Source organism: Lepisosteus platostomus, chromosome 1 (genome assembly GCF_059453375.1).
Source record: "Lepisosteus platostomus isolate fLepPlt1 chromosome 1, fLepPlt1.hap1, whole genome shotgun sequence".
Lineage (NCBI taxonomy): Eukaryota > Metazoa > Chordata > Actinopteri > Semionotiformes > Lepisosteidae > Lepisosteus > Lepisosteus platostomus.
The window spans coordinates 62299464-62312540 of NC_142611.1; the positions used below are offsets into that span (position 1 = coordinate 62299464).

At 49.7% G+C, this 13077-nt stretch overlaps 1 protein-coding gene across 1 annotated transcript; it reads left to right on the forward strand.

Annotated features, from left to right (window-relative positions):
* The first annotated feature begins 950 nt into the window (after positions 1-950).
* Positions 951-10314, forward strand: LOC148678376 (5'-AMP-activated protein kinase subunit gamma-1-like). The gene is made up of 13 exons (XM_088633418.1): positions 951-1136; positions 1905-1956; positions 2612-2712; positions 3857-3938; positions 4069-4127; positions 4395-4440; positions 5628-5682; positions 6014-6140; positions 6259-6424; positions 6612-6649; positions 7513-7659; positions 8713-8806; positions 8928-10314. Exons 1-13 carry the CDS (start codon positions 1128-1130, stop codon positions 8942-8944), a joined length of 993 nt encoding a protein of 330 aa, XP_088489544.1. The 5' UTR covers positions 951-1127; the 3' UTR covers positions 8945-10314.
* Positions 10315-13077: the final 2763 nt, after the last annotated feature.

Genomic DNA, 13077 nt, shown 5'->3' on the forward strand with positions numbered 1-13077 from the left:
TTGTTATTGACTCTTGAGGCCTTAAAAAATCTAACTCCATCATTCTCCTTGTTTTCACTCCCTGCCGTGGGCTCTGTTGAGGCTGGTCCTTTCCTCACTGTACCCAGGACTGAATCACGGGACTTTCAGAGAGCGTGCTTTTTTCTGTCACCGCTTCTTTGTTACGGAACGCCCTGCCTCAGAGTTTGTGAGACAAGTTCTTTCCCTCTCTTCAAATTCAAACTCAAAGCCCATCTCTTTACTAGGCCTCTATCTGATTGACTGGCCTTCCCTCTGTGTGAAACTGTAGGTGCTTGTTTGCGTTTTTTTTTTTACTTGTATGTTTGTCTATCACAAGGTACTTTATAAATATTGTAATTGTGTGGGGTTTGCATGTTCTCCCTGTGTTCACGTGGGTTTCCTCCCACAGTCCAAAGACATGCTGGTGGGTTAACTGGCTTGATGGACTGGCGTCCCATCCAGGGTGTATCTTGCCTTGTGCCCGTCGCTTGCTGGGGCTCTAGCTCTCACACAACCCTGAAATGGAGAAAACAGCTAAAACAAGGATGGTTAGATGGAAACATCTGGAAAATGCGTTTCAGATATCTGTCCATTTTCAGAAATTGTTTAGACCAATACAGCTAAGCTAAGGTATAGCTTTTTCAAACTAGACTGCCTGTGGAGGAAGCCTCCTGTTTTCAGTTTTTACATTAAGTGAAAGTGCTTTTGGAATTGTAAACAGGGGCATCTCCTTGTGGGAGTGTGTAGGAAACTACCCCACCACAGTGTTGAAGACGATACCCTGGATTCTACGAGGTTAGAAGGTGTCGAACTGGTGCACAGGACGGAAAAATACGTGAATTGTCGGAGACGTTCTTGTACCTGAACAGCAGGAGGCGCTATTTGCCAGCACGAAACCCTAACCGGACGTCCCCCTCAGAGGGGCGTGATCGCTCTAGACCCTGGTCCTGCTGCATCGATGGTCCCACCGGAAGTCGAAAAGAGGAGGGGCTGCGTCGGGGACTGAAATCTTTCCCAGAAACGGGGATTAAAGCGAGAAAAAGTGAATGAGCAAGCAAACCAACCTCTTCTGACGGCAGTAGATATCCGGAATAGAGCCCCGTCGGTCGTGCGAGACAGCGGATGGCATGGAGATTGTGAGCTGGAGAAAATATTTATATATCCGCGTTACCGTATTTATTTTCATGGAGCCGACACGCATCTTGTGTTTGCCTGTGTTTTCACTAAATAATGTATTTACTGGGAACGAGCTGTACTCCGTGTTCAGAGCCCGGTGCTTGCGTCTTTCAGACACCTGGGGAGCATTCGTGTCCTGCACGACATGAGAGAGGGGGCGAGAGAAGAGCGAGTTGCTTTAATTCGGGCAGATCGGTTACGTTACTGGCAGTTGATTTTCAACACTGCAATCTTGCCTCGTCCCGTCCTCATCTCTCCCTCTCCCTCTCCGGTGTGGAAGGACAGGGCTGTAACTTGGAGTTTTATTACAAACTCTGAAACCCGGATATGCCGCTGTGTTCGAAACAAACTTCCGCCTGCTCCGGTTCGGTTCGGAGCGCCGAGCCTCTCGGTCTGTCCTCCCGGATCTGTTCGGAGAGGAGTCTTGTGATGCTGCCGGGTCGGAGGCTCGGTTCAGAAACACCCTTGTCCTGCACGATCGCTTGCAGTGACAGGATCTCAGACTTTTTTTTTATGACTTGTCGGGTTTTTGCTCCCGGTGATTTTTCCTGCTCCCAGCCCCCAAATAAATTCCAACATTTTTCCCCAAAACTCGCCTGTCCATAGGGGCGCGGGTGCTGACGGGACAGTAAAAACGGCATCAGCAGAGCCGCCCGCTTTTAGCGCTTGACTTGTTATACACAATAAACTTGTGGCCGCAATTCATGGCGGATGCTTTGTGTTTGCAGATCGCAGCCGGCCTCGAAGACCCAGAGGGCAAAAAGCGTCCCCTTACAGCAGGTGGGTAGGACAGTGTCCCAGTGTGCCGCAGGGGCAGCGAGGGGGTCTGTAGCCCAGAGACCTCCAGCCCTGGTCCTGGACTGGCCCTATCCTGTTGGAATCACAGGTGCCCTATATGAAAAGAGCCGACCCAGCTCCACTGTGTGCGGTCCGGGACATGACATCAGTCAGAGATGATCTGGCTGCGCTCAGCTGAATCAGTAAGAGGAGCAGCCGAGAGTGGAGGAGGTCTGAGGAAGGCTGTCACGGAGATACACCCCCATCACCGCCTTAATGCCCCACTGTGGGGCGCCCCGAGACTGAAACAGGCACCAGATACTGTAGTAGTTCAAGCAGGGAGCTGCCTCAGCAGGCTTAGGCTGCAAAGGAACAAGTAAAGGTTGATTCCAGACTGAAAAGAGAAGAAAGGAAACACAATTTTTTGGCCGTGAAGCCTTCTTCGGGTGAGCCGAAACCAAATACTGTACCTAACATGCCCACCCGCCAGGCTACTGAAAAAGCTGTTTTCTCTGTGTATCCAGGAACAGCCTGTAGGTCAGCCAGCTTACCAGCAGGGGGCGGTATGGTCACATGTAACAGTTTGAAACAGCTCAGTTCTCCTAGCAATCAGAGGAACAGGGACCTGAACACGGTGTCTCCTGTCTCTCTCCCGCAGACCCAGATCGCGATGTTTACACGCGGTTCATGAAGTCGCACCGCTGCTACGACCTGGTGCCCACCAGCTCCAAACTGGTCGTCTTCGACACCTCGCTGCAGGTACGGGGGCCACGCCGGGTGCCCAGATGCCTCTGCTCCTTCCTCCTTGTGTAAAGAAGCAGTTGGCACCTCTTTACACAAAGAGTTGTGGGAGGGGGTGACAAGCTGCCCAGCCATGTTACTGAAACGGAATCTGCTGGGATCCTCGAAGAAGTGGCTTGATCTCCACAAGGAGATCCTGTGTTTAGTCACCAGCCCAGCAGACACGATAGGCCAAGTGTCTGCTTCTGTTTTGTAAATGTCCGCAAGTCGGCGTGTCTGAGAAAGTGCTAAGCTTCTGCAGAGAGAGGGTATGGGGTTGAATTGGTTTAGGGTAGTGCTTCTCCATCACAGTCCCAGAGGACCTCTGTGTATGTGTGTGTATCTCCATTTCAGATGGGTCTGTTAATCCCCTCTGCTAACTAATCTCTGTGTGATTGCTTTTCTTTCTAAAGACGTCCTGGGATCTTCCAGGAGGAAGCTTCACAGCAGTGTATTTAAAACAATAAGGGTGGTGGGGGTGGGGAACAAGTTGCCCAGCCATGTGGTTGAAGCCGATACCCTGGCTTTTTTCAAGAAACAGCTGGATGACATCTAATTCCTGGGGGGGGGGGTGTTGGCGTCTGTGGCAGGATAGCTACACTTCAGATTTGGTGCTGGTGTTCCTGTGAAATACAGCAACAGTGCCAAGAGGCTTGTGGACTGCTGTTCCGAACAGCAGCCATTCCCCGTCAGGAGAATCCTCAACACACACGCTCGTGTGTCTCGGTAGACCTCAGAGCCGTGCAATCGCTGGCTGTCGTTTTAAGACCGCGCTGTTGATGAGGCACTGCTGCTGGGATGTGATGGAGTTCCAGTTGTCCTGACATGGACTGGTGTCTCTTCTGAGCCTTGATCTGGGGCAGTGAGTCTGTTTGTGTCTTCCAGGTGATGCCCATATGCTTGGAATATTTTTCCTGAGAAAGCTGGGCATTATGGATGTTGGGGGTCTTGTAGAAATGGGTGGGTCGCAGGGCAGGAGGCGAGGAGAGGTGGTGTAGGACAGGGGCCATCCTCATCGTTGTGCCTTCCTCATCTCTCTCCCCTCAACTCTCCTTCCTGCCTGTGGCCCTTTCCCCCTCCCTGCTGCTGTCTTCCTTCTGTCTCCCCTCTCCTCTCTGTCCAGGTGAAGAAGGCATTCTTTGCTCTGGTGTCCAATGGCGTTCGAGCCGCCCCACTCTGGGACAGCAAGAAGCAGTGCTTTGTGGGTAAGAAGCAGGCGTTGTGCCTCGACACCGCTGAGTGCTGTGCAGCTGTAAACTCAGAGACCCTCAACAGTAAAGAACACTGGAGAGGCTCTCAGCACTAGGTTAACGGCACCCTCTCTCTCTCCTGCAGGCATGCTGACCATCACAGACTTCATCAATATCCTCCACCGCTACTACAAGTCTCCTCTGGTAGGACACTTTCTGTCCCTCTCGCTTCAACTCCTCTGTCTGACAGGGCTGTGCTGCCCGCCTCCCCGCCTCCCTCTGTCTGACAGGGCTGTGCTGCCCGCCTCCCCGCCTCCCTCTGTCTGACAGGGCTGTGCTGCCCGCCTCCCCGCCTCTCTCTGTCTGACAGGGCTGTGCTGCCCGCCTCCCCGCCTCTCTCTGTCTGACAGGGCTGTGCTGCCCGTCTCCCCGCCTCCCTCTGTCTGACAGGGCTGTGCTGTGCTGTTTCAGGTGCAGATATATGAGCTGGAGGAGCACAAAATAGAGACGTGGAGAGGTAAGTGTCTCTTTCTTCTTACCAACGTTAGTCATGTTTGGTGTCCCACAGGGCTCCATTCTTGAATCTGATCTTTGTATTGTCTGTGTGTCTGTAACCACTGCGGTGCAGCACGGGGGCGCAGTGGTCAGCAGCGCTAGGGTCCTGGGTTCAATTCCGGGCCTGGGGTACCATCTGTGTGGGGTTTGTATGTTCTCCCCATCTTCACATGGGTTTCCTCCAGGTGCTCCAGTATCCTCCCACAGTCCAAAGACATGCTGGTAGCCCCTGGTGTGTGTGTCTGTATGTGCCCTGAGATGGACTGGTGTCATGTCCGAGGTGTACCCTGCCTTGTGCCTGTTGCTTGCTGGGATAGGCTCTGGCTCCCCTGTGACCCTGAATTGTGTGAGGGGGCTAGAAGATGAAGGTTACCATTGTGTCAGATTCTTCATCGATATGCCATCTGCTTTCATATCAATGCTGATGACCCCCAAATTCTCAAAAAGTTGGATCAGTTAGCGCTGACCTTGTCATGCTGCTCAAATGAACTCTGAAAAGGCCAAGGTAAAGCTGATTGGCTGTCCTTGTCACCTCTGCAAATGTCGGCCTCAGCTTGAGTGTTGATGTCCTGGTATTCAGGTCAGGAATCCTGTAGTCACTTGTGACCAGAGCCTTGCATTCGCAGCTCATGTTCTCAGTCTTGTGAAGGTGTCTTTACCTCACATGTGTAGTAACAGACAAATACGTTCTAGAGCCACTGAGTAACTGAGTTTGTTGTATGCAAGGAACAATAAGACCAAAGTATTGTTCGAAATATAGGTACAAAACTTCCAGTTTATATAGCAAATTTCAGCCGCTTCTGACGCAAATTGTTACCATAGTAATGGGGGCCCCCCTATGTTTGGACATTCCCAAGACCTTGAACACTTGTGATGGTCTGTTTTATCTTTCCTTAGTTGTGGGGGGGGAGGGGGGTCTTTATCTTGCACTTGGAATTTCATATCAATTAACTCCCATCCCACCATAACTCAAAGGTGCCTGAACATGGAATGGTTGAATTCGTTTTCTGGCTGTTCTTTTCATCTTCTGATGTTTTTGCTGTTCGTGTTCTGTGCAGTGCCTTGAGTCATGGTCATGAAAGGTGCTGTGTTAAATAAAGTCTTTATTAAATGTGAGTCAATGTCATAATGGCTTTCTGTCTCTCTCAGAGGTGTATCTGCAGGACTCGTTCAAACCTCTGGTCAGCATCTCGCCCAGCGCCAGGTCAGCACTCTCTCATCTGGTGTCCACACCCTGTGCCTCTCTCTTTCTCTCCCCCTCTACTTATCTCTCCCTCTTTTTCTGCCTATCGGTTTGTCTCTCTCTGACCCTGTGTCTCTCTCTGTCCCATTTTCTGTCTCTGAACCTCTGTATTGGTCTGTTTTTCTCTTGTGTCTCTGTCTCTCTGGGTCTGCCCTTCTCTGTCTCCGTCTTGTCTCTCTCCCTGTGTTTTTCCACTCTTTTTATCCTGGTACATCTCTCAGAAAGATGATCTCCCCAGTGTGTCTCTGCCTCTGCCTCTTTCTGTAGCTTTAATCCAGTCTCTTTCTCTCAGTCTGTATGACGCAGTGTCGTCGCTGGTGGAGCACAAGATCCACAGGCTTCCTGTGATCGATCCCCTGACGGGGAACACCCTGTACATCCTCACACACAAGAGGATCCTCAAATTCCTCAAGCTGTTTGTGAGTATTGCCTCTCGCCCTCTGACCCCTGCCCCTTGACCCCTGGCAGTAACTTACCTGCTCATGTGGCATCTCTTCCTCTCCCTCTCTCTCGCCCCATCCCTGTCCGGGGGGAGAGATCTCCGAGATGCCAAAGCCAGCCTTCATGAGGCAGACTCTGGAGCAGCTGGGCATCGGGACGTTCAAGAACATCGCCATGGTGAGAACGGACACGCCCCTCTACACCGCGCTGGGCATCTTCGTGGAGCAGCGTGTCTCTGCCCTGCCTGTGGTGGACGACTCCGGTGAGGATGGGGGGGGGTCAGAGGTCAGCACACAGCCAGGTGGAGAAACGCATGTGCAGACACAAAGCCAACGTCGAAGGCGTGCAGAACGTGCAGCCACCTCTGAATTATGAAATGACCTTTTCCTCTTGCTCTTCCTTTCTAACCTCCTCCCCTCTCTGTCTCCCTCTGTCTCTCCCTCTCCCAGGCCGAGTGGTGGACATCTACTCCAAGTTCGATGTCATCGTAAGTGTGCCCCTCTGTTGCTCTGTCTGTCGGGGGGGGGTGCAGTTTCCACGTGGCTGTTGTGTTTGGGCAGGGTGGGGTGTGTGCAGTGCCGACTCGCCCGAGGTAATGAGGTTGAGCTCTCCAGCGCCTTGTGAAGACCTGGAGTGGGTCAGCCTGCAGTGCAGAGGGAGTCTCTGCGTGGAGCTGGACAGAGTGTGGTCTCCGCTGGGGTAAAGCGCTCGCGGGACCTGCAGAGCCACACGTAGAGAGAGCAGACATAAACGGCTGCTGGGTGCCAATTTAGTGACAAGCTGTGCCCTCTGACACTGTAGTGCCCGGTCAGTCTCGGACAGAGGTGCCGCACCCTGCCCGGCAGGTTCAGTAGGTCACCATTAATTAGATCATCAGTTTCTTCACCTTGTTCTAAAAAATCCCAGGGGCTCCCAAAATCGAAACAAGAGGCACTTCTTGACACAATGGGCTGGAGGGATATGGAACAAGTTGCCAGCCATGTTGTTGAAGCCGATACCCTGGTTTCTTTTTAGAAACAGCTAGTTGGGATCTTCAGATCTTATTAGCCGATAACTACCGATCGGCCCCGCTTCTTACTCTCTGCTTGCGGCATGAGAGTAATGTGTTGGAATTCGATCGTTTTTATTCGATCATTATTTTATTTTTTAGTTCCCCAAGAAGCATGTTTCCTTAAACAAACGATTTGCCGAATTGCTCAGAACTGGCGATTGTTCGCGAGGCTGACAATCTGGTGGTCGAGGCGGCCCGGGGGTTTTGGAGGGCGGGCCGTTAGGAGGAAGTCTGTGCCCCGTGACAGGCGTTGCGTTTCCGTCTGCGGCCCTCAGCGTCTCGCTGTGTTGTTGCTGCAGAACCTGGCGGCGGAGAAGACCTACAATAACCTGGACATCACCGTGACCAAGGCCCTGCAGCACCGCTCGCAGTACTTCGAGGGCGTGCTCAAGTGCTACTGCCACGAGACGCTGGAGGCCATCATCAACAGGCTGGTGGAGGCCGAGGTGCGCAGGACTGCTTGAGCTGCTGGCTGATGGGTCACATGGGTAGCTAGCTAGCTTGCCAGGAGTCGCCAGTTCCCACATTTGGAAGTCCAGGAATCCCAGCACCTGATTGGTCGTGACATCATCAGATGTAGCGTTTTCCCCAGCCAGCAGGTTCCTGATTGGCTGACTGTCCCAGCCCTGTCAGGGGCTTCTGATTGACCTCCAGACGTGTCTCCCTCTTGGAGCTGTAGACCGAGACTCCAGCAGGGACGGGTCGTCACTGGGGGCGACGAGATTGACCCTTGTTATAATGTCCTAGTTTGTCAGAATCCCAACAAAAAGTGTTTCTAAGGGCCTGACCTTTCCAGCATTCCTGAGAAAAAGACTCGCAGGAGCTGAGACGTGCAGGTTTTCAATTCAGGGCAAGAGACAGTTGATTAAAGACCCTCTGACTGCATTACATATATATGCTTATGGGATCTTTTGACTTATTTGTAACAGTTGCAGTCAACACTGCAATTGCTGCAGTCAGCACTCGTAAATATATATTCTTTATTTCATGTGTCGAAATACACTGTAGAAAACTCACTAAAGCACACACAACAGACTACACCCATTGTAAGTAATTCACCCACCCACCCCTGTAGGACTGATATTCATGCCTGTTAGACTGATTTACAGGTATGCTGTACAAAAAAGTAATTTATGTATTTAGTATTTTTGCATGTTGCTGGTTCTTACATGTCTTAATTTAGTGTACGTCATTGTATTGTTATTGTTTTTTTGTAAATGCATAAAGTACTCATGTTACATACACTCTTTAATTCGAACATGATGCAGTCACTGTTCAGTATATGCACTTTAACAATATTTTACATGAGATGTATTTCACTACTCATTTATACTTTAATTTCTTCTGTTTTGACCGCTCTTTAAAACCAACCCAAGCCTGTTATCTGAACTCATCCTTTTGCTGGGAGGATCCAGCAGAGATCATTCCCCTCGGGCAGAGGCTGGTCCAGTTCTCCCAGCTGTGCCCCCCTCAGTGACTCCTGTCTCTGTGCCTCGCAGGTCCACAGGCTGGTGGTGGTGGATGCCAGCGAGGTGGTGAAGGGCATCGTCTCTCTGTCCGACATCCTGCAGGCGCTGGTGCTGACGGCCGGAGGTCAGGTTCGCTCCGTCTGTGTCTCGTCATGTCTGCACAGATAGGGCCGTCCCGCTGCGGCGGGTACGAGACGCGTCTCAATTAGCCCTAACGAAGCGTCTTGATGGTCCCTTCTTTTCAGGCGAGAAGAGTGACTGATGACTGTTGATGCGAGGAGAGATGGAGGGATGATAGAAGAGGCTTTTGCGGACAAGGTCTGAAAATGGTGGGGGTTTTGTGGTGCATGGAAGGTTTCCCCTTTACTGCTCAACCTCCTGCACCCCAGAAGCTGTCTCTGTCTCCGATGCTCCATAATACTGAGATCAATTGACTCGGGATCCAACATTGGATTTGATTTGTCACGGTGAAATCTGCAGTGCAAATCCTTCACTCTGGACCAGAACCATTCACCAGCCTGCACCGGAGCAGAAGACCTCATTCCTCATTGTAATTTTAGGTTTAGGAGGGGTACAGGACTGAGCCAAGCGTGAGAAATCTGACCATTCTGGCCCATCCTTTTCTGTCCACAGCACCATCTGACCATCACCATCACAGCTCAGGTCCCCGTTCTTGCGCGGAACCTGCAATCTGTTCTCCATAGCCAGGACCTCTCACAGCGGAGCCCTGGTCACCCCAGGGCCACGGATGCTTAGGCTTTTAGCTCAATCAGTTGTTCTAAAACGGAGGTGAGTGGTACACCCAATGGAAGAGCCTCATGGATGGCAGGTTGAACTCTGTGGTCCGGATGTTGCTAGTTCAAATCAGGGTTGTGCCACTAGCCAGCAATAATCAAGATTCCCCTTAGCAATGGCACGTAATTGACGAGCAGCACTGGGACAGATAGGGTTTACTCGGTCTTGTCTGCTTCTGATGCAGCAGCACCTCTATTGTCTAAAAACTGGCACCGACAACATAGGTGTTCCTCCATCTGGCCATTCCAAGACAGGTGGGCGTGTGCCAAGACATTAACCAAGGATGTAGAAAAGCAGTCCTGGTTATGGAGACAAATGTAATTAGGACATTTTCTGTATTAATTACTCCCCAGGAAAGTGTTGTTTTTTCCCCGAACTTTAATTTAGAAAGAGAGGCTGCCCCAGGTGGATTAAGGAGGAACCTTAGGCGGTCGGATTGTGTAAAACCAGAGTGAAATTCAGTCAGGTTTAATATTCCTTTATGAAGAGTTCCCTGGGATCTTCAAGGTGTCCTTAGTTTAAAGTTCCATTCATTGGTCAGAATCCCCTGTGGCAGTGTCATCACACTGGGGAATGGTTTGGAGGAGCGCCCCCTACTAGTCCAACAAGACTACTTCTGGCAAGATGAGGGACGGAGAGCCTTATCGCCATCAGAGAAAGTGCAGGGCAGTTGTGCTGAATCTTGGCCGTTTGTGTTATTTCATTGATCATTCATTTATCAATTATGTATGCTGATAATTTTAATTAGGAATGATTTGAATTATGTATACTGGTATATATATAATTGATCTTTTCTGTTCATGCTATGTATTTTTTATTTTAAAGCACAAGCAGTAATTTGTACTGTTTCTGTGTTGTTTTTTTGTCTGTTATTTCTTGTGTCTTGGAATGTTTATGTGTGTATGTTTTACCCTTCATATCAAATGATCTTGTTGCTGGGCTGTTGTCTTTTGGCTGACAGCCTTGCCCAGCTGCTGTGCTCTGCTATTGTAATAGGGGGCATCTGACAATGTCGCTGCACACATCTGGACAGAGCTGTGCGATCCCCAGCTCCTTCTCCTTACTCCCTTGTCCTGTCTGCAGCAGGTTGTCCAGGCCTGGTCCTGGGGGGTCAGTGTGTCTGCGGGTGTCCAGTCCTGGTCCTGGGAGGTCAGTGTGTCTGCTGGGTTTAGAGACACTTGTCCTCTGCATGTCGAGTCAGACCACACTGTTCCCAGACAGCCACGTTGTCAGTCCCGGCAATGTCAGCACTGAAGTGTTTGGTTGACTGGAATTGAAGTTGATCGGTATTCCTTCTAATACCGACGTCAAAATGCTTTTTAAAAGATTAGTCATTTTCCCCGAAGGGCGTAGTGAAAAAGAAGCACTGACAGCGTTTGTCAATTAGAAGAAATTAAGAGCTGGTCAATAAGTTAATTTGCTTTCATAAGCCTAGGCCTTTTAACTAATTCAACTGGTATGGTTTGTGTTCTAAAGCATTTACCCTCTGTGGAGAATATGATTTGGGAATTTTAAGTAATTATTCATCCTCTAGAGCTGAGCACTTAATTGTGCACTAAAACACCTATTAGCAGCAATTACCAGGACCAGCAGCTGGCAGGGCTCTGACAGTAATGCTGGATTCAACAGTCAAGGCCTCTAGAGACTGTTTAGTTGTGTGCATTACACTGTCTAGAATTCTGCACCCTGTCCTCATCACGGCCTGGGGTCAGAGGTCATAGCCCAAGACCCATATGATGGCAATGGCCACAGCTTCACAAGCAAGTCCTATGGCTTCTACTCACCTCCACCAAGTGTTGCCCACCTGTGATGGTCATTAGTTTTGAATTAAACAGGTTTGGTGCTGCTCCTCTGTTTTTGTTTTACAAAAAAAGCCAAGTAGGTTCACATGATGGTGTGAATGCAGCTGTTTAAAGAGAGCTACTGGAATGAAAATTGGATACGCCTGGCACCATTGATTAATTGTGAGCCTATGTGAATGACATTCTAGAATAAATGAATGTGCGACTGTGTTACTTCAGAGCATCTGATCAGTGGATTGTGCAGGCTTCTTGGAAAGGGGAACCAGCAGTGCATCTAGCAGGCTGGATGATACGCTTTCTCATTTACAGTATATTTAAGATGATACGCTGACTCAGCTACATTGTGTGGAATGTGGTCAGCCATCGCCACAGTGTAGTATATAAGAAACATTAAACTACAGGACACAACTCAACCCATACATCTCATTGCTCGTTTGCTAATAGATAATTGATCTAAGAATCTCATCCAGCTTCATAACTATGTCTGGGCAGCATGTTGCACACACCCCCATCACCCTTTGTGTAAAGTGGTTCCTCCTGTCTCGATTTGTTTCCTGAAAGCATTCAGGGTGTTGGCTTCAACAATGTAGCTGATCAGCTTGTGCCAGACTCCCACCACTCTTTGTGTAAAGAACTGGCTCCAGTCCTCAGTTGTAAAAGCACTTCTATGGGGTTCCAATTTGCCATTAAATCTGAAGAAGTCTGCTGGGTTGCCCCACCACTGGCTTAGGGGACCTGCCCCCCTCGTTACCCTTGCTTCAAGCCCACCCACTCTGGAGAAAAATAAAGCAACCAGCAACAGGATTAGAAAAAAAACAGTCTTTATTACTGTGTATTATCTATATACAAGTTTGCAAACTATTCCTGAAAGACTTTTCCCAACCCAGTTGTAAAGTGTGGGGTGGCACTTTCTTGTCCAGGGGGCCAGTCTGCAGGTGTGGGGGGGGATTATGCATAGTGTCTGATTCTGGGGTCTGCTGGAGGCCTGGAACCAGAACCAGCAGCAGAACCAGGAATCACACATGCTAACTGCTCCCTCCAACAGGAGTCCCTGCTTGTGGGGAGGGGGGGGGGGGGGCGAGTATGGATTCTACAGGATTTTAGTCCTATTGGGCTTTTAATAACCTGCATCTCCTCAGACTGGCTGAACTGGAGTGGTTGAACAGCTACTCCCATGTCTGCAAGTGCTGCCCATTAAAACCACAGCACCCCCCCCTCACTGCTGTGCTGAAGCTTTATTCAATTAAACATTAACTGGAATTGCTTAACCTCCTTCTAGAGCTCTTGGCGATGTAATCGTTGATGGAGACCTACATCACCAGCTCGGCTGCTTCCTTGAGCACGTTCCTGACAGAGTCATGCGCTAGAGCAGTGGCCTCGCAAGCCTGGTCCTGGATTCCTTGGATTTAATACTGAGAGTAATGTAAACTGTTAGCTCCCAGCTGTTAAACAGGTTGGATCTCTAACTGGTGTATTTTGTAGATGAAATAAATGGAAATTCGCCAATGAAGCAACTTCTTAGATGAATTAAGGCTTCAATTATGAAAGTAAGATGCAGTTGAATAAAAGCCAACAGGGGTGTAGGTCACCATGACAAGGATTGGGAACGACTACTTTAGATCCTAAAATAGGCTGGGAATTGAAACAGTTTTATGATCATCTGTAATCCCCACACACATCCAATTTAATCTGGATTTAGAGTGGAGTTACGCAGTTAAGAAGGCAGCAGAGCCCTAGGTCTTCAGAAGCATCACGATGATGATTCCAATAACTATAAAGCCTTGAAAGACCAAAACCA

Excerpts from the sequence above, each read along its gene's own strand:
- LOC148678376 (XM_088633418.1), top strand. Across the intron at positions 1,957-2,611 it reads AAAGCGTCCCCTTACAGCAG|ACCCAGATCGCGATGTTTAC; the intron begins GTGGGTAGGACA and ends TCTCTCCCGCAG. Across the intron at positions 6,650-7,512 it reads ACTCCAAGTTCGATGTCATC|AACCTGGCGGCGGAGAAGAC; the intron begins GTAAGTGTGCCC and ends TTGTTGCTGCAG.